Source organism: Eurytemora carolleeae, unplaced genomic scaffold (genome assembly GCF_000591075.1).
Source record: "Eurytemora carolleeae unplaced genomic scaffold, Eaff_2.0 scaffold218, whole genome shotgun sequence".
Lineage (NCBI taxonomy): Eukaryota > Metazoa > Arthropoda > Copepoda > Calanoida > Temoridae > Eurytemora > Eurytemora carolleeae.
In genome coordinates this window covers 1-22,858 of record NW_019396368.1, presented here as the reverse complement: position 1 = coordinate 22,858, position 22,858 = coordinate 1, and the positions used below count along the sequence as shown (strand labels likewise).

The window sequence follows — 22,858 nt, the reverse complement described above, 5'->3', positions numbered from 1 at the left end:
CTCCTCTTGCTCTGATTTTACGCTCAAGACCAAGTGTGAGAAAAACAAATTCATCTGGGTACATAATGCGGTACATCTGGGTACATGATGCGGTACATCTGGGTACATAATGCGGTACATCTGGGTACATAATGCGGTACATCTGGGTACATAATGCGGTACATCTGGGTACATAATGCGGTACATATTAGTAATTCAAAACATTGTTATTCTCCTCAAAATATCTTCAATTAAGGAGTTATGGTCGTTGAAAACATTTAAGATTTTAATTATAAATTAACTAGATATATATTGCTGTTTGCTTCTGATTGGTTAGACAGCTGATCTACAGTGAGGAGAACACAGTGGTATTCTACGGGAACCAATAATAATCTTCTAGTACTGTGTACTGTGTTCAGTGTGTTCAGTGTTCACTGTGTAAGGGTTTGATATGTATTTGCAAAAGTTGGATTTATCTTGAATTGAAATAAAACTTATAAAACATGGAAACTACAGAATAATTTTTCATACATCATCATTTCTCAGAGAACCTGCGTCATAGATATATAATTTAGAAACATTCCACCACAAATGCGACATCTAGAAGGTCAAATTACGGGTACAATTTTGTGACCTAGTAGTTTCTCTAGTTTTGATTTTACACTTAAATATGATGAAAGCTAATAGACTCGGTTAAATATTAAAATTTTAAATTTTTTTGCTCTCCCCAAAAGTTCCTTAAAAAGCAAAAAAGAATTGAGTCTTTGGAACAAAATCAAATATTTAAACCTGAATATCCTTTGATATTTCAAACTCTGATTATTTGATCTAACAGAATTCATAATTTAAAATATCTAAGGTCTGCAACATTTGGTTCCAAAGATTTAGTAATTAGAAAATCAGAGTTTGTGGCAAAGACTCAATTCCTTTATTACCGGCAATTTACTTTATTTTGATGTGATTCCGATCATAATGGGCGACTAAATAATAATGCTAATGAAATAATTCTGTTAAAAGTAAATCATTAAAAATCCTGACCAAAAAAGAAATGCATCATCCTCTTTTATATTCAATTTCAATATATCTTTGCAACCTGATGGTGTACACCGTAGAAAATACATAGCTTGATATATTTAAAGCACACAACATCAGACTATAAAAACATCCAAATTTAGAAATTACATGTTCATTGCCTTTAAATGGAATAAGGATTTTAAGCAATTTAAATAATTTTGAAAGATTCCAAAATGTTCCAAATGCATAGTTTTCAATATTGGAAGGGATCGTTTAAGTAATTTTGTCGTCCGTTGCTTCTGTTTGGTGTAAAACTGTATATTCAAATATTCAAAAATCTCTGTATGGCTTTCTCAAATCCGAAGTTTATACTGAATACTTCTAAACCTTAAAATCTGGATGAGCTGAAACAAAACCTTAGAAGAGAGGTTGCAGCAATCTTAGCCGACCTCTTTGGCTTTTGGGTTCCTTGAAGACATTAGAAATGAGCGGATTCTTTGCATGGCAGAAAATTAAAACACTTTGACAAATGATTTGAAATATAAACTATTTAAAAAGATTTCAATGATATGTTAAGAATTAAAAATTGTTCAAAGTTAACAGAGAGATTTATACATAAGCACAGTCAAACATTTTTTATTCAAAACATAATCTTTTTTATTCAAAACTTATTTTTTATAATGCCTCAGAAAACATAATGTTTTCTTTGGTTTTTTATGTTAGACATTGTCACAAATAACAAAATATTTCAAAAAATAACAAATAATAACAATAGAGGAAAAAAAGGTAAAAAAGGGAGTGTCTACTGATTAAAAAATGAGGTATTTTTAAGTTATTTTTTTTTTCTTGGAACATAAACGGATAAAAATAAGACTCGCATACATCCTTACTGGCGTAATAGAGTGGAAAAGTTATTTGAAGATTAAAATACAAAACATATTTTAATCTCCATTTTGAACAATTTCAGTCTCTTAATATACAAATGATAATTTTTAAACTTCACAAACGAAAAATGTCTCGAAAGAGCATGGGGTGTCATTCCATCGAAGGCCCTAAAATAAAGGTTTTAAAAAAGTTTTTTTTTACAAATATTTTACTATTTTTTTACCTTTCCGTCTCTATTCCACAGTTCCATACAGTGCTCCTCTTCCCCATTCTCATATCTGAATATATTCATTTTATTCACTCACATTCATCCAGGTTCTTATTCTGTTCTATATTCAACTATTCATTTATTTATTCAGTCAGCTCTATGTCTTTCTTTTTTTTTGGTGAATTCATTTATTCACTTATTCATAAATTCAATTATAAAACCTTACATAAATTCATTTAATATAGATTTTCATTTTTTTTATTTCCTAATTTCATTCATTATTTCGCACTTTGTATACGATTTCCATTAGCGCCTGAACCAATCAGGGTTTAGTCATGTGTTAGGTGTCTATTCTGAACCAATAGAAATTGCATAGCAGTATCATCTATCTTTCTATCTATCTCATCATCCAATTAGATATAAATTCTTAAATCAGGGTTAAACAGTAGATTTACCTCTACTGAAACTATAGTGATTCATTCTTTCATAAATTCATGAATTCACTCTTCAATACATTTTGAATTGTCGTATTTATAAACTAGATAAATTTGATTTGGAAGTTCTAAATGAATTTAGTGTGTATTTAATTGTAAAGTTACATTATTTGAAATGAAATTAGTGAATTCCCTTTAAACACTAACTTTACCGCACTGCTTCTAACTAACTAGTTATTAATCAAATGCATAGCAATATATATCATTTTTATTGGGTTTAAAATTATATTTTAATTATATTTTATCATTCCTAAATTTAAAATTGTGCATTTTGAAATATATATATAACATGAAATTTATTCGCAGATATTCCATCATATTCATGTGTCCCAAAAAACTTTCTTTTAACATGCACAACAGAAATTTTTTTTTACTTCAACATTTCAACAAAAGTTTAAATATAATTTTAGATAAATTAATTTTTTATAAAAGTTAATAGTAGATTAGAATGGTTTATAAGTTGAAATTTTGACTCAGTCGAATTCGAAATTTTTCGAACCTTAAAATTATTATAACTGATCAGGGTCTCAGAACATTAGAAGAGGGTTAAATTGGTAAAAATGAAACATTGATCAAAGAAAATAAAACAGCCACTTTGTTTTTTGTTTTGTGTATGTTAATTTATGAAAATATATCTATTTTGAGAGCAGCATACAACTTTTAATCAATTGAGTTTTATCTTATATAAATTGTCGAACATATTCATTTGTAATATCAAATTTGTCTATCTAACAATATTTCTGCCTGTTTATCTAACTTTGTGTTTTTTTCCTTCTTTGATCCTCCTATTCACAGATGTTTATTTTCCTAAAACTTTCTTATAAACTTTCCTCCTTCAACTTTACCTTTATAAAACATCTTTTCTACGGGATTAATTTGATTAATGAGATTTCACAAACTTGGAACATTTTTTGCACCTTTGATTGAGCTTGATTTTAGAATGTACAATTTTTATTTCCACCAAGAAACATAATTTTTCTTTTTATCCTTAGGATAAAGAACCAAAATGTAACTCCAAATTTACTACATTTTATTTGTTGTATTTTTTAAAGGGACTGTTCAATTATTTTCAACTGGGTATTGACCCCGACAAGAATTTTGCTAGTGTTTTTCATCTACCCAGATAAATGTGAATCCTAGCAATATGCTCTTCAATCTACCCGGAGTAACACGAAGATTGACAGTGTTTCTATTTAATCGGAGCAACACGAAGATTGGCAGTGTTTCTATTTAATCGGAGTAACATGAAGATGACAAGTGTTTCTAACTAACTGGAGTTACATGAATATTGACAGTTTTTTTAACAACCCGGAGCTCCGAAACTAGTGGTAGTGTTTTTTTACTTCCTAGAGAAACATTGATTCTGCCATAACATGTGGTTCCATGACATAGAGTGACAAGGATCATGCGCCAGTACTACCGACAACCCGGAGTAGAACCTGAAACAAGGTTTACCTAAAATTGTTTGGTTCTCCTGCGTTCCAGTTCTCGTAGGTCACGGGTTTACCGGTGGACATCCAGAAAAATCTAAAGAAAAAAAGATTTATGAAGACCTATGGGGTGGGACATTTTTCTGAATCAATTTTACAGAAGCAAAATTGGAATTCTAAGGCATATTTCTAAAATACTTTTTTCACAAAATTCAAAAATTTGCTTCCCAAATGGGGTTTAGTCATAAAACTTGTAAAAATATGTGTAGTCTTAGTGAAAATGAAAAATTTGAAAATCTTTGAAATATTCGTATACATGGAACCGGCTTGAAAACCGGAGTTTAAAACAATTTACAGAATTGAAAAACATTGAAAATTGGGCAAGTTATGGTCAAACATTATTTTTTCTTTAAGTACATTAGTTTAAGTCTACTCATAAAATGATATCCAATTTGATAATTTTTTCAACATTTTTTTGTCTTTTTTCACATTTCTTATCATTAAACCCCATTTGCGACAGCCATTTTTAATATTTGTGAAAAATGCATTTAATAAACAATATCTAGTTGCCTCTATTTCAGAAAAATTTCACACACATAAAGGGACCGTTCACTTATTTGGGTAATTTGATGGTAAACTAAATAGCCTATTAGCTAGTCATTGGTATATTAGTCTAAGTGCAAAGGTATCATACCTTAGCAAAGACAAAATTTGATGCTTTTTGTCATAGTTATGGATTTTTAGAAATTTTTAAATATTAAATTCAATTGTTATAGTATCTAACAGTTTTTGTAGACATCTTTAATTTTTTCAAAATTATTTTAAAATTGTCTATTTTCTCACTTCCTCAGAAATTCCCGTGATTTAGTTGGAATCTAGGAACCGATTTGTCTGTAGGACAAAGTCGTCTTTGTATTTACGTGTTAATTTGTGAAATCTGTTTAAATACGAAAAACGTTAATTTCTTGCTTATTCTAAAATCAAAAGTTTTTATATTTTATTATATAATGGCTTTCCGCTGGAATTCTAAACGATAAATCGGCTTTTTCTCCGGTTATAGATATCGTTGAGAAGTAAGAATAGCTAATGCTAATTAGTTTACCATGAAAATACCCAAATAAGTGAACGGTTCCTTTAAGAGACTGTTAAGAATTAATGAATGTGTATAATGAATGAACCAAAGTATGATTATATACTATTTTAATTTCTCTCAAATATTTCTGTAGAGAGGGTTAAAGAAACATTGAAAGACAGTGGAAAACCCGTTTTTTAATAGAACATTCTAGCTCCTGAGGAAGGATTGCAATTACATTAAAAAAATTCGGATACAAATTAAGATTGTACCGATTTCATTGATCCAAAGATTGCCAGCTCTTACGCTAAAATTGATGATCATGTTTCCAATCACTTCTTTAAAAGTATGGCTAAAAACCAATGTATTATGGTTCTAAACTAAAATGTACATTGTACATGTCTCGGCATTTAAAAGTTAGTGAGGTAACATTAAAGGCCAAGGTGTTGCGGAACTTTAAAGTGGAACTAGTCTTTAAATTGAAATTCATAGCAATTTTGATGCAGGGGAAGATGCCCTCCAAAATCAGTATTGTCCAAAAACCGTACTGAAACCGTGACTCCTCCTTTAGACGTTGCCACAGTTAAAAAGCAAACTAGTTGTTTTTACATTTGATCATTCATAATCTAAATTTTAAAACTTGAAGTCTATTTTTCTAAAGGTTTCGTTTTCTAAGCCCTCTGTCTATGAGTTTGTAAAAAGTTGAAACCTCTAGTCTGAAAAGTGTCCCATTCTCCAAATAATTTCTACCAATAAAAATACTTAGCAAAAGTTAAAAGTATGTAATACGTAAAACTTTTGGAACAAAAATGTAATGACTGTCACATCTTGAAAAAAATGTCAGCATTAGTTCAAAAGTTTTTAATTTGAATATGAAAAACGTCATTAAACCTAACTCCATCAATAGTTTTGCTAATTCCATTTCATACGTTGCAAAAAAACGTACCTTACCGTGGTACAGTACAATACAGTACGGTACTAGTATAGTACAGAACAGTGCAAGACGATAAATTGTAGTATAGTTAAGTACAATCAATTATAGTACAGTATGCTACATTAAAGTAAATTACATTACAACACAGTACAATAAAGTACAGCAAAACACAGTACAGTAAAATACAGTGCAGTACAATACAGTAAAGTACAATACAGTACAGTAAAATACAGTACAGTACAAAACAGTACAGTACAATACAGTACAGTAAAATACAGTACAGTACAATACAGTACCGCACAATACAGTACAGCACAATAAAGTACAGTACAATACAGTCCAGTACAATACCGCACAGTACAATACAGTACAGTAAAATGCAGTACAGTAAAATACAGTACAATACAATACAGTACAGTACAATAGAATACAGTATAATACAATACTGTACAATACAGTACAGTAAAGTACAGTACACTAAAATACCGCACATTACAGTACAGTTCAGTACAGCACCGTACCGTACCGTACCGTACCATACAGTACAGTACAGTACAGTACAGTACAGTACAGTACAGTACAGTACAGTACAGTACAGTACAGTACAGTACAGTACAGTACAGTACAGTACAGTACAGTACAGTACAGTACAGTACAGTACAATACAGTACAGTACAAGTACAGTACAGTACAGTACAGTACAGTACAGTACAGTACAGTACAGTACAGTACAGTACAGTACAATACAGTACAGTACAATACAGTACAGTACAGTACAGCACAGCACATCACAGCACAGTACAGTACGGTACAGTACAGTACAGTACAGTACAGAGTTTACAATTTTTCTCTTCCTCCAACTGTGGGCTCAAAGTGAAACCCTTGATATCATACATTTCTCAGGATTAGATAAAGAACTTTTATCATCTTTGAATTGAAAATGGAATAAAACCGAGGATTTTACACATTGAATTCATTTTCACTTACACCGGATCTCCATATTTCAACAGATTCAATAATGTTTAAGAACTTATAATTTGCATATTCAATTATTCATTCATATTTTCACCATATCTTAATAAAAGGAAGTTATCATTTTGTTTATGTAACATTTTATAACAACAATCTGAACTAAAATTACGTATATTTGGCTCCTAATGTGCATTGAAATATTTAAAAAATCAAATATTGAAAATATGAAACACAAAATTATTTAAACTACTTAATGTTTTTTCTAAATGACAAATTTATGTACATTTGATGTCGTTTATGTGTCTACTACGTATTTTTCGTTCATCATTAAAGAACACATGAGTTTTTTTGAGGGACCATTTTCTTATTTTGGCCCCCTAGGCCCCTGACTACTCCAGGTGACCGACAAAAATGCTATAGACAACCAGAAAAAAGACAAATATACATGTCTATATATGAAAGAAATGAAAAAAACATTAGTTAAAAACCATCAGCAAATATCTACATACTATTAGGAAGAACAAACTTTAACAAATATATTCCTGTGTATTAATCATTAAAAAAGTTATTTTGAAAATAAATGTTTCCAGGGAAAAAAATTAAATTCAAAGTACACAGCATTGAACATACAAATAAATATATATATATTTTACTTCCCCTCCTCAGCCTGATCGGTTCCACTAGTCCAGAAATGTTCATGTCCCATCCCTAGTGAAAACATGCAGGTTAGATTAGCGGATACAGGGGTATACCTACCTGGAGACAAACCAACCCAATTCTTTGAAAAAATCATTAATAGGAATGTTTGCGCAAAATGAAATGGGATATAGGCTAAATCCAAATCAATTTGGATTCGTTCACTATTTAATTTAGTTCTATCTACAGCGTCTTTAATGTCTAGAGCTGATAGTCGATTGTATACTCCTTTTATGTTCCGCGAACACTCCCTTTAAACCAACGAAATATACACGAAGAATTTCCACTTCATGTTAACATAAAAAATGTACTGCAGTTTCTAGAGTAATGTAAAACAAAACTGAACACTTGGCCCAAATTCTGATTTTTAATCTCTATATCTATGACCTTAAAGCTTTGTTTATATTCCTCCCAGAAACTACAGTACGCTAGATTTTGTAAACAAAGATATCAGGGGTAAACATGGGCCATGGTATACTTTCCTAATGAAATCCAAACCTTAACACTGGTTTCACTGCTTTCATGTTAATTTTTGTATCTACTTTTGAAAAATACAAGATTGTACTGCCAAAAGAAAATAATTTTTCTTAATTTTTTTCTAAATTAAATTATTTATGAAATATTTATTACCCTGAAATTTTTTCAAATACATATTTTTTAAAATTTTGTAATTTCCTCTTAAAATGAGAATTTATCTTTTCAATTTAAAGAGTTAATTAACGGATAATGTAAAGCTGTTTAATTTAATGGAGCCAAATGTCAGCATGGAACAAACTTTACAAAAGAAAATCGTTCCAAGGGAAATCTTGCAAAGGTAAAATCCCAGAAAACATTCCATTGGGAAACTTCCAAAGGTTAATTTCTAAAGGCATCAACAGGAAAAGCAACTTTCAAAGGCTAATTTTCCAAGACAATTTACCAAAGGCAACTACGAAAACTAATTTTTTATAGGGCAACTGCTTAAAATCAAAGTTTAATGGTCAGGGTAAAAATTTATGGGATATTTTCCAACAGAAAAGTTCATTATTCTATGAAAACCCTGCCATTGGAGACTTTGGAAAGTCCTAAAAAACATATGCAAAGTTAAATAAAAAAGTATGAGCCAGTGTGAGGAAGTGAGATTTTTTTCTTAACTTTGGGTTGGTTTGCTTAGTTTCACGCGTTCAGTTCTCTTCTGGTCAGGTCTCAGTGTCACAGATACACTTCCGGTCAGGTCTCAGTGTCACAGAGACCAGGTCTCAGTGTCACAGAGACATTTCCCTTCAGGTTAACAAAAGCGGAATGAAAAGGATAAATGGAAAGAAACTAAAGAAGAAAAGAATTTTAAAAAGAAGGGAAAAAAGGAGAAAAGAAGGAAAAGAAAAAGGTAAAAAAGAGGCAAAAGAAAAATGAAAGGAAGCACACAGAAGAAAATAAAAAAGTAGGAATTTTAGAGTTAAATAAAGGATCCTAAAACTTCAAAAATTATAATAATAATAATTAAATGATGTCTATTTGTTTTTGTCTATTAAATAATCAAAAAAAACATTTTTTTTTGTTGAACTTACCAAAGCTTTCAATATGTTCTTCTAGATCTTTCTGTTCGTTAGCATGGTTTATTGAGGCAAGATGCATCCCGTGGAATCTACAGTACTGTTCTGCCTTGTACCAGTTTGCCTTAATAAAACAAAATGTTTTCAGGGGCGTTTACAAGCGGCACGGGGGGTTGAGTCCTTCCATGGAATGGTGAAAACTGTATGTGTTTACCAGGGGTATTATAAGGAATTGAATCGTTGCCACAAACTCCTTTTTTTAAATATTTAAATGTTTTTACTCGAAACAGGGATGGTTTTAAATATCAAACAGTATTTGGCAAAAATCAGGGTTATATCGCCTTTTCGGAAACTGTTTTTGTGACGTTAATAGCTAGATAATTCACTAATATAAGCAAAAATATTGTTAAAGAAGTATTGAACACGTGGAAAGGTTGATCGAAAATAGAAACGTTTAAGTCGTTAAAAGCTTTAGCAGTGGAAGAAAAAGGCAAAAAAGTACACTGAGTTTTTGCAACAAACTCAAGTTTCCAATCCCTATATCTTTGGAACTTTATGGTGGAGGAAACCTTTAAGATTTTAAACTTATGTTATTTAATGTATCCATATTTTCACGTGGATCCAGATAAAAGATTCCGGATTCTTTAAGTTTCTTATATCGTCATACCCATAAATCTCCTGTATGCACAGAATCATTCTTACATTCCCCTGAGCGATATAAAAAGATTGAACAAAAACATTGTCTTATACTTCAATTTTTTCACAAAAAAACTGCTAACATCTGAAAAAAGATTCAAGAATTCGGATATTATCAACAACAACAAAATTTTATAAATATAGCATTGGAAATTATTTTTTAGAATGGTTCTTTGGAAATAAAGTAAATATATATAAAACATTTTTGATAAGATAATTTCCGGATAACGGAGCTACCGATTTGAATATTTCCTTTCAAATACTTTTCCTTATTTTTCTTATGAACACAATACACAATACATCAAATATTACCAAGACCCATATTTCATAGTATATATAGCTTATTGCTTCGGAATAGAAAGTTCACGGATAAAAAGAATATTGGATCAAAATATCCACACGAAGGAGAAATCAGCTCAAAACAAATTTTCATATATAGGTTAAATGTGTCAGATTTCTTTGAGGCCAAAATTACTAAATGAAAATTAATGTAAATCAAATGATTTAGTTTCTCCTTCCTTATTGGTCAATGCAAATTGAGAATAGAGAATAGGTTAAACTTGGTTCCGTTGGTTCAAAGTTTCAAGCTTTAACCCTATTCCTGCTGGGGGGGGGGGGGTCAATTTGACCCCCCCCCCTGTATTTTTTTTTACATAACTCAAAAAGTATTGGCTGTTGAAATTTTCTGATTTTTCTTACATTCCCAAAGCCCTCCCTTTAGGCCTAAAACCGGGCTTTAATACTAACTGCCTGAGTTCTCAGGCACACTGCCTGAATGACTGCTTTTGCCTGTAACAAACTAAATCTTTGTTTTGACCCACTTTCACTTGGATTTTGCGATAAAAAATTAATTTTTTGCAAATTTGCAAATTTTTTTGCAGATTCTAAAAGTAGAGCACAAGAGCTTTCAAATGATGTATCATTTGTCATATTTGGACATAAAACATGGGATTCAGGAGGGGGGGGGGTCAAATTGACCCCCCCCCCCGGCCCAGCATATCCTGGTTTTCAAGTACCCCAGCAGGGATAGGGTTAAGGTGCTTATTCTTACAATAAAAAAGGGAGACTTTGTTACTAATACGAGTTACGACTTTGTAATGTACAAGTAAAAGAGAAGCAAAGGAATTGAGTTTTTGACACAAACTCAAATTTTCTTATCCCTATATTTATACAGCCTAATGGCGTAAACCTTTGATATTTCAAACTTAGATTATTTGATCTAATAGATATCATAGTTTGAAATGTCTAAGGTCTACGACATAGGGTTGCAAAGATATAGGAATTATGAAATCATAGTTTGTGGCAAATACTCAATTCCTTTATTTGGTTACAAACAAATTCAAAACATGTCTGTCCAGCTTAATGGCTCTTTAATAAGAGAAATGTGATTAAAAACATGTAATTTAATTTGATCCGAGTTAGCATCCTTTGCGTATACTCATCTTTTACATTCTGATTCTAAGAAAATATCTCGAAATGTGCAGCTTATAATAATCACTTAAACGCCGAAATAGTTGGGAATAGATGACTCTGCTCTCATTGCTTTGAATGATTACACGTGGCAGAGACACCTATCGGAAAAAGACATTTAAAGTGCATTGTATATAAAACAAATATCAAATTGAAATATTAACTATATACGAATTTGTCAAAAAATAATCGATAACTGTAGGTTGTAATATCTGAATTATTTGTTAGAAATTAAATTGATTATTTTACGATACGAGGCGTATATTACAACTTTCTGAATTTGTATGGACGCTACGTTCTTCAGAATAAGTGGTTTTTTAACAATTTTCTCCTTAGAGACGCAACAGATAAAAGTAAGATTTTAGTAGCGATTAAAAGCAATTATTTTTCGCCGACGCCGCAAGACTATACCCCCTTTCATTTTTCGCGAACACTCCCTTTAAATTCTATATTCATGCGTAATTTCGTGCAAAAAAATGATTTTTTTTCGAATGAATGCGCAATTTCGTGCAAAAAGTCATCCATCTTTGATTCGTTCGTTAAAATTGACGGAGATATCAAACATTTGAGCAATTTTGTTTCCTTTCTTTAAATTGGAATCTTGACAAACATTTCAATATCTCCGTCAATTTTGAAGGTTCAAAAATGGTAGAACACATACCGGAAATCCAGAAACTATGAGACTTATGTTTTAAATGTTTTATTTGGGGTTCTACACAAATTGTGTTCACTAAATACTGCCGCATGGAACAAAGACGATATAGAAGTCGTCACTTAATTCCCATGTTTATTGGGACACCCCGTAGAAGAGATAGACGTCGTGCAGCTACATTTTTAATAGCAATTAAAACACTAAGAAATTATTTATCAAGTTGAATGGTATGAAGCGCCCAGATTTCCAGATATTCATGATTTTCCATTCAGGCCTTCTCTAGGCCGGAAAACAAGTGCATTTATTGCAAAAAAAATCTTTCTTTACTATCTTAACTAAATATCTAAACTATAAGCATGTATAATATATATATATTTGCAATATGCATTCAAATGATCGAGCTGAAATAACTCAACGAATATTAAAGCATTTTCTTTAAAAAAAAAACCTAAACACTTCAACTAAATATAATAAAGGTTTCAGCCTATACCCCCTTTAATTTTTTCTTTACAGTCCCTTTAATACTAAGTGATTCTTCATTTAAAGAGGAATATAGATGCCAGATTCATAATGGTACCCTTAAGCTGTCATCTGAGAAAAAATAATAAAGATATCCTTGTTCTTTTATCTGAAAATTTATTTTTTTAAATTGGGGGATTTGCACGCTCAAACGCGAAAATTTTGCCAATTACTCCTTAAGAACTTAAAATAGAAACACGCGCGTTAAAATTTTAAAATGTTTTTGTTTATGGCTGTACAAAAGTATAAGTTAGTAGGTGAGGTAAAATTTAAGGCCAAGGGATTGGAACACTTTAAAACTCGGGGCTGTCTAAACGTTTGATGACCAACTTTCAGGGATGTCTAGAGCTCATTGGAGTGCAGTTTTGAATCGGAAATGCAACTCTTAAAATAAAAGTGAATTCTAATTTTGCCGACGGCCCCTGTAAACGTAATATCCCTTGTAGATTGTAAACTAGAAAAAATCTTTATTACTGAAGGCATTATTATAGAGGAAGCATGCTAAATAAACTCATTTCTATGCATAATACTGGACTTAGTGGAATACTTCCATACAAAGCATTTGAGAGACTTCCATACAATTGTTTGTAACATTTAAGATAAAAATTATTTTAAAATATTTTTTTGTATATTAGGCTATAATGCTATAAAACTGTACAAGGTGTCCCAATAAACATGGGAATTATTAATAAGTGACGATTTTTATATCAATATTTTTTTCACTATTTCGTAAAGACTGTTAAAGCACATACATATACATTACATTATAATTTTTCAGAGTTTAATTTAAAATAGAACAATAATCGTTAAATATACAATGAAAATCTAAAATTAGCCTTAAAATTCTTAAGTATTTTTTGCATGGAACATCCTGTATTTTGTCATTTACTCTGATTTACCGTGGTCCAGTTTAAAAAGTAGAACCAATTACAATTACGACACATGAATTCAAATATGAATCCCGGTCAAGTTTGTATATTATGCAGGGTACCGACAAAGGCTAAGGCACCAGACACGACTTAGAATTCTTTAAATACCATAATACGAANATGGGGGGGTTACAATCTCCCTGTTGAAAAATACCCTTAGAGTCGATCATAATTGTTAGGTGCAAAGAAATATTATTTACAAATAAAACTTTTATCACTAAAAAAGATAATTCTGACTAAAGGAACTGAGACTTTGCCACAAATTCTGATCACTATGTCTTTGCAGACCAATGTCATAGACCTAGGATATTTCAAATTATGACTTATGTTAGATAAAAAAATCTTAGTTAGAAATATTGTAGGTTTACACCATCAGGTGACAAAATTAGAAAGATTAAAAAAATTAGATTGTGGCAAAAACTCAATTTATTTCTTTCAAACATTCTTATATAGTACACTTGATCTATAAATACCTTGAAAAAAATGCCGAGGTAGTACTTCTTGCTGCCTAGCTGGGTCAGGGGCATCGAGAACCTACTGGTCGTCTGGGGTACATCGGACATACAGTCAACACATTCTAAACATATTTAATTTAGAACATTTATTTATCTCACTAGACAGGAATAATTCATTCCCGCTTTTCCCGTTTCACATTCCTATCGTAAGCTGTACAACTTGCTTTAGCAGCCTAAACGTTGGCCTGGAACTGAGAGATACAAAGCCTAAAAGAAATCCCGTATAAAATAAACTTCTCCTTTATTGGAGAGATATGTCTTATCTTTATACTAAATGCAATATTGGTTCAGATTAGTAGTTTTAAGAAAAGTCACTCTAAATATTAAACATATCCCAGTCATGAACACAGGAAGTCTCTATACAACTAATCTTTAAAAAATATGATCTAATGCTTTCTGATTTATCATTATCAATTATTTTTGCAAAACATATTAGTCAAGAAGGTTAAATTATTCCTTTTAGCAGAATGCAAAAATGTTTAGTTTAGTGCCATGTGTTTCTCCTCCCCATTTTAGTAAAAAGGCGCTTGCTTGGTAATTAACAACATGTTTGGTAATTAACAACATGCTTTGTAATTAACAAGCTTGGGATTGCAATTAGCACGTGATTCTGAGCTCATTTAGTCGGGAAACCTTTGTTCAAATTAATATTTAGAATTGAGGCGCAGGTATAATATTAGGCTTAACATCCAGGAGAAAATTAAAACAGTCAGTCCCGAAAAATGTTGAGTCTAAATGGTAACAGAGCCAAGGTTTCCATTTCCACCTGGATGAATAATATTTTATTTTTCAAAAACAAACAAAAAGTAAGGGATATCCAACTATTTAAAGTTCGCGAAAATTCTTGTTCATGATTAATCAAAATATATATTGATGTTTATGTGTAGTCTTTTCATTCTATAATTAGCATCCTAAATTCGTTAACCATAAATAAAGAACTATATCGTCAAATCCTAGGATTTCCAAGAGTGGTGTGCAAATCAATAGAGTTACTTAACTTCTTTATCAAAGAAACCGATATCTTACTGTAACTCTAAATCTTTGCAAATTTGGACATTTAAAATTTAACAATGAAAATTCTGCCAGACAAAGTAGTCTGAACATTTAAAACATTTCAGGTTTACACCATCAGGTTGCACAGATAGTGAGGTTTATGAACGTATTTCTGAACTTTACAAAGTTCTTTTTATACTTTTCAGTATACAGAGTGCACTCATATAATCGGGTAATCTAGGAGTTATAAAACAAATAGACCTGGTTTACAAGATGCATCCTATTATAAATACTTTGTATTTTAGATGGAAATTTCTGGAATTTTATTTCTTGAGTTAAACAGATAGAATCAATATTCCTGGGAGGGTTTCAAGGTTAGGTTAGATATAGAGGGCTGATTCTCGTGGATCAGGGTTAGGCTTAAAGGGACTGTCAACGTAATTTAAAGTGGCTCTTTAGTTCTAATTAAATACTTGTTTGAGCAGAATCTAGCTCAGTTTTTTTAGAAACCCGCGGGTTTATACAATGAAAACCAGTGGTCAGAGTTCTACAAAATTCAATATCTTTATCATGTAAAAAAAGTTTGAAATTACGTTAAAATACTTGATGTCTTCTAAAATTTTGTATACAGTCACTTTAAACCAAAATACTTTATCACACAATTTTAGAAAATTTCCCCTCTAAAAGTTGAAAGGAAATGAGTACTACTGTATTTAATGTTCATAAACAGCCGGTGCGGTTATCTTGAAAGGGAAGATTTGAAAAGGTTTAAAAATTGACCCGGGAATGAGTAAATGTAAGTTTCGTGATCAGCTCATATAATATTGGCCTGGGTTTACCCAGAGCATAACATAACTTAGCACCAGTACGCAATTTTCTTAAAGAATTTACCGCATTTTACATAATACACCCGCCCTATCTTGTAAACAATGAAACTCTTGAATATTTTACGCAACAGCCTTTAACATCCACCCATTCCTCCAAGGATGCGAGTTTAGTATGTGACCTGGGTAATGTTTTCCCAGGTATGTGTTGCACAATGAGACATATTTGAAGCCGAAGAAAACTCAACTGTCTAACATCGAACCATCTGCTGTCAATTATGAATAATTTACAGCAGAGTTAAACAATGGTGTCGTGAGTTAAACAAAATATAATAGGTTTCTAGTCATAGAGGGAGGTGAAGACAGTTTACTATGAGAAGAACATGACAGATAGGTCTGTTATGAACCCACACAGTAAATTAGTATGTATGGAGTTATCCGGGATATTGTATGTATGGAGTTATCTCTCAGTTTAGTACAGAGAGTTTCACTAAACATGACAGAGCTTAAAGACGACTTAAATGTGTCGTCGTATTTGATCTTTGAAATATTTAGTGTGGCATTCTGATATGATAAAATATTCATAGTTCCGCCATTTCCAAAATGTAACCTGTTTTTTTTTACCAGAAATATAGATTGTTTCATTCGTATTTTAATTAATTTAATAACCGAAAATAATTCCAATTTTGTCGCCATTTTAGACAATAAAGAAGGTCGTTTTAACTTTTTTTGATACACAATTTTTCATAAAACACGCTTTTTCAAAGATAAAAGAGTAGCTTCAAAAGACCCTCTATGCAAAGATGCCAATGCCTGATTTACAACGACCCCCTGAAACATTTTTCGTTTTTCTAGGGTTTAAAATTTTTTATATTGATAATTCACATCTGTAGAGAAACCACAAAATAAGTAGTCTTGAAGATTATAAACATTTATATAATTCATACTTGATCAGTGAATCGTTAATCCAATCCTTGCATGGAGGATAATGTCAGTCTATTTATCTATGGGGTTATCCTGGTGTAGAATGTATGGAAGTCTCCGAGTGTTTAACCAAAATGAATAGTGATGTAGCTACCTAACCTATCAATATTAATTCTTGGCCGCATAGTCGCCCTATTAGGTTTCAAGATTAACCTTAGCCTACAGGTGGGAGGGAGGGGGAGGAGGGTAGGTTATGAGATGGTAGGGAGGGGAGTATAATAGATTTTTTTAAACTGTGGGTTGGTTTGGTAATTTTCTTTGAACGTTTGGATCCAAAATAGTACGAACAGCGGAACCGATCGAGCCCAGTTTTTACAGATCTTTGGTTTGATTACAAGAATTTATTTTTTCCCCCGAATTAAAAAATTTCTAGGAGAAGACGTCTTAATAATTTAAATTCAATTGCCCTTTTTTTTATACAAGTTTATTGAAACAAGCAGATGAGACAAATATCAATATTTTACAGTTTAGACAAACCAATTGCAAAAAGCAATATCATTCAAAACTGCAGATTCCGACTGCTAGCTGGGGAGAGAACAAGAAAATGAGAAAAGTTGGAATTTATGAATAATTTTGAAAATAAACAGAAGAAGATGAGTTTTAAGCAAAATTAAATATTCATGGAGATACAAGAGGAGGAGGGGGGGGGGGGGCTGACAGAACTAATAAATTGTTTCTTAAATAATTTTTGGAATTCAAAATTAGAAATGAGTTGGGTTGGTTTCTGCAGTTTAGATGGCGTTAAAATTGTATTTAATTTACGCGAAAAACGTTAAACTAAAAAATAAACAAACTAAAGCAAATTGTACGAAAAATTTAAATCTTACAAGTACGTGTTCAATCATAATTTCTTTTTTTAGATCTTTTGAGAAAGAGCAAACATGTCTTTAATTTCTTATATGATATCAGACAAAGGAATTGAGTCTTTGCCACAAACTCTGATTTTCTAATCACTACATATTTAAAACCCAATGTCATAGATCTTAGATATTTCAAACTAAGAATTCTGTTAGATTAGATCAAATAGTCTAAGTTTGAAATATTAAATGTTTACGCTATCATATTGCATATAGGAATTAGAAAATTTGAGTTTGTGCCAAAGACTCAATTCCTTTGCTCTATACTTTTGCATAATATAAAAATAGAGGAGCTACGAGGTCTAAATTCGGACCAGTATTTTACAAATAAGTGTATTCAACTTATCTTTGTAACATTAATAATATATTTTCTAAATTTTTTGTTGTGATTTCATAAAAGTTCCGGACAATCATGATTTAAGTTTCATAAAATTGTTTGAAACTCAAATTTTAAAAATTTTCCGTTCTCCGATATTTTTTATTTAGATATACTCAGAAATCTTTTTCTGTACACAGACTAAAAAATTTCATTTTCATTCGGGCTTTCTATTAAAAAAAAAAGAATTAAATTATTTTCCATCCTGTTATAATTCATGTCTCACTGGTGCTGGTATGAATGTGCACTTGAATGAACTGTACTAAATAAAGGCCGGACAAGATTAAGATCTAATCAAAAGAAAACCATTTGAGATTAATGGCTTGTATCTGTAACCTTATACAGTCCCTCCTTTTCCACGTACTTTTTATCATTTGTTTTGGAGGATTTCCGAGTTTAGAGGAGATATTATAAAAGGTAAAATTAACAATCTTTTAAAAACAACTGTATTTCGTTGTTCTGCCTTCATTAAACTTTTAGCTGAAAGGTATCTATAATTAAAAAAGTTTAGATTCTAAAGTAACTTCTGAACCATCTATGTTTACCTAAGGGCTAAAACTACAAGTTAATATAACTAAAAAATCCTTTTTTTAGAAAAGAATAAACTATTTGTTTCATGGCTTAAAGGTTTTTTTACCATTTTTAATTTTAGCCGATGTTTCATTAAAGAGACAGATTTTATTATCATAATATTATTCAAATTTTACATTTTGCAGAAAACCGTATCCTAAGAATAAATGTTTTCATACCTCTAAAACGTTTTTGCAATTCTCCCTTTAATGATATCGTTTTATCCTTCGTTAAACCCATTAATACTGTAATCGATTCTTTTGTTTTTGTTCTAATAATTACATCTGTTTTTATCCACGTCTACAAGGTTACAAGGATTTATCTCAGATAGTGTGTAAAGAAGTAGATGGTGTTAAAGAGACTGTACACGTATAATTTCAAGTGACCCTTCATTGATGGATTGGCATGTCCGATTTACAGCTGTACCTTTAAAAGCTTTGTCTGATCCAGCATGAATTGAATATCCATGTGTGCTCTAGAAAACTTACTTAAATCGTGAACATCAATAACGAAAGTAGATCTTTAGATTTAAACCAATTATCAAAATATGTTGAATAATGCTAACATTTTTAGAAATCAGTAAATTCTCGCGTTTTTTTTGTACGTCTCCTTTTGGGCCTCTACAGTAAGGGTTATAGATTTCTTATATTATTATACAGAACCTATCTTTAATATCAAATATCGTTTCCTCCCTAGATTTATATAAATACCAGATTTATATAAAATGTCAAATCTTTATTTTCTCAGATCTATAGGATAACGGGTAGGGTTTCCAACCCATGTGGATTTTACTTGTGCGCAATAACGAGCCCTTTAATTTCGCGCAATTCCACGAAATTCCGAGCAGAGAGGATTCTTTCAGAGATGGTATACACTTTTCATTTAGAAATCTACAAGATGTTTTATAAAAGTTCTTTGACTTTTAAATTTTAAATATAGAAACATCATTAATACTCAGATGAATGTTTTAAAGGGCAACTTATTACATATTTTGTGTATAGATAGATAAATTAACAAAACATATGATTGATGTAAACCTAATTTCAAATGATCCTCCATTTATAGAGTGACATGTCCGATTCACAACAGGTATCCTTAAAACCTTTTCAAAACTAGGATGAATGAGATGTCATCATTTTTAATCAAAAAATTGATCAATTTTTCTAAATTTCTCTATTTAGAAAAAACTAAAAGGAAATTCAATCGAATATGCCACCCTTTAAGGGAGTGTTCGCGAGAAATGAAAGGGGGTATAGGCTTACGCCGATAAATAATCGCTTCTGATCGCTACTAATCTTACTTCTATCTGTTGCGTCTATATGGAGAAAATTGTTAAAAACTTCTCATACCGAAAAACTTAGAAAAAATTTAGACATTAAATCCTATAGTCATCGATTATTTTTCGACGCATTTGTATATAGTTGATATTTCATAGTGTTTTTTATTTTGTGTTTTTTAAAATTAATATTTCGCTTACAACTTGTTTTCACGACTGGCGCATTCCCGGAAAATATGGAAAATATCGTCTTCATTATCAAAATCCTCGAAACAGGAATGAATGTTTTCACTCTCAGATCAGAGAAAGTAAAAAATATTATGAAATATTAACTATATAAGAATGCGTCGAAAAATAATCGATGACTATAAGTTGTAATATCTGAATGCATAGCAATCAACGTTCTTCGGTATGAGTAGTTTTTAACAATTTTCTCATTATAGACGCAACAGATAGAAGAAAGATTAGTAGCGATCAAAAGCGATTATTTATCGCCGTAAGCCAAACCCCCTTTCAATTTTCGCGAACGAAAACTCCCTTTAAAACAACGTATACAGTCCCTTTAAATAAAATGAAAAAGATATCTATTTACCTATATCAACATCATTGTCTGGTCTAGCTAGACATGTACAGCTTAGGAAGCACAAGAGTAGAACTATATATATCAAGTAAATAAAACCAAATTATAGAAATATATATATAAGGAAAAAAATTATCTTTTTTGTTAGTTAAAAGGAAGGTTTTGTTAGTTGGTGAGTAAGAGCCAATTAAATCATTTGATGGTGTAAGAAAGCAAATAGTTTTCCTTGTTACCTACTAATTCACTATTCAGTTAAATGCAACGAGGTTATAGTGTATAGAGTGATGATATACGCTAATCCGTTACTAATTTTATAGGCCATAAACTATACCGAAAGCGTACTGCATATTTGTTTATTATAAGTTGACTCATTAGACTGTTTAAGGTAATAAAAGAGTTTAAAAGTCGTCTTCCTATTCCATAGGTTTTTTGGTTCGCTGTGGTGCTAAAAGGAAAGTGTGTGGGGATAGAATATATGTATGAAACTGAAAATAAAGTTTGCGAGTTGACGAGAGAAATTGGCGCTGATTACGAGAAATCTGAAATCATCATAATTCATCACCTTCTTTTTAACATGTCAGACGATTCAATATGAAAAATGTAGGATGTGGATCATGGATTCTGGGGGGGGGGGGAGGGAGGGGGGGATGAGAAAGGGGATAGAAGGGCATTTAACTTTATAAATATAACGTTCTATTTGTTTGTTGCTAATTTTGATATTTAATATTTTACATATATAAAGATGATTCAAAGGGAGAGCTAGGAGTTTATGGAGAAAAAGACTTTTGAATGACGGAGCTAAAAACTACGGAGCTGGGAGCTAAAAGTCGAAGGAACTATGGTATCTCCGGAGCTAAGAAACCATAGAATTAGGCTCTAAAAATCTAAGGAGCTAGCTGGGTGTAAAAGGCTTTAAAGACGCCTTGGACCAGATTTAGTTGTTTCAAGGTTGTAAAAAATCCTTTTAAGGATCTTTGTGTATGTAAATAAAGCATTTAGGTATCTATTTAGATGCAAACTGCACAAATAACTCTATTTAATTCAGTGGCCTTGGCGGGGAGTCCGGGGGTTAGGAGCTCCAAATCTCACTGTTGCAAATTAATAATACGTTTGACTTTCCTGAGCTTGCTAATTTTCTAAAGAAAATAAGATGAATCTGGGTGTATTTTATCGCGAAAACTTTATATCTCTAAAGTGAAAAAAACTTTCTTCTGTATTACTTTTGAGTATTCGAAAGAGTTTTGAACCGTCAAATTGAAATATTAAATAATTGAATAATATTTTTTACACATTCGAAATCAAAGAAACTTTGGATATGTTCTGAAAACCTTATTCTCGAGTCTAAGTTAGTCTCATGATGAATGATAAAGCCTGCTTGGCTATTTTTGTCGAGTTGATTTGCGGATTTTCTAAACCAGACGAAATTCTAAGAAACCGGCAAATCTCAAGGATCAAGTTTTATTTTAGTCTAATTTATCCGATTTATTTAAATGGCTGCCCCTGGAAAACCCAAATGTTTGATTGTAATGAGATGTAAATATGTTGAATGCCTGTAAAGGAAAAATCAGGATTCAGGTGGTAGGGAGGGGAGGGGGGGGGGAACTTTGCTCAAAACTTTTCTATTCAACTATACAGAGAATATTTACACACAGTTCACATCAACATCATTCATGCATTCATTATACAGCTTCCTACCCTTCCTTACATATCATTTTCTTTATCTTCTCCTCTTTACAGCTTCCTTACTTCCTTACATATCATTTTGTTTATCTTCTCCTCTTTACAGCTTCCTTACTTCCTTACATATCATTTTGTTTATCTTCTCCTCTTTACAGTTTCCTTACTTCCTTACATATAATTTTGTTTATCTTCTCCATCTTCTCCTCTTTACAGTTTCCTTACTTCCTTGTAACAAATCTAGACGCTACTTCTCTAACGATTACTTAATTCAAAGTCTAATGAGATTCTCTCTAACTAAATCTCTAGCCAAAACTCAAGGCTCTGTATACGTCCGTTCTGATCAACTAATGATATTCAACTACTTTATTTATAAACAGGTAAAATGAACTGACCGGGCTAGCCCGGCTGGGTCAACATACAAAATAGTTAAGATAATAATATTATGAATACAGATAATAAATTAGAATTGCACATCATGGTAGAATATACTTCACATCACCGAAGGGGGGATTGTCGAAGTCTATCGGTTATCGCCAGAGTCAACGATACTTCGACCATTATTGATTCTCGACATTGGTGAGGAGTCTTTCCATCTGAACTGTCTCCGTTCTTGCAGTCTTCCGGTTCTTCAGTAAAGCCCAGTTCAGAGTAAGCCGGGTTATCAGAGCTCCCAACGTAGCTGTGGCTCCATAAAGGAACACACTTACCAACACGGACACCG

General features: G+C 31.5%; 1 protein-coding gene across 1 annotated transcript; it reads right to left on the bottom strand.

The window, feature by feature from the left end:
* Positions 1-1,828: 1,828 nt before the first annotated feature.
* LOC111701849 (brevican core protein) lies at positions 1,829-14,057 on the bottom strand (the record flags this gene model as incomplete). The annotated part of the gene is given in 6 exon segments (XM_023473312.1): positions 1,829-2,045; positions 2,102-2,156; positions 4,036-4,107; positions 7,642-7,696; positions 9,232-9,340; positions 13,956-14,057. Coding segments are annotated over 6 exon segments (453 nt in total), but the record flags the coding sequence as incomplete, so codon positions are not given.
* Between the last annotated feature and the right edge of the window lie 8,801 nt (positions 14,058-22,858).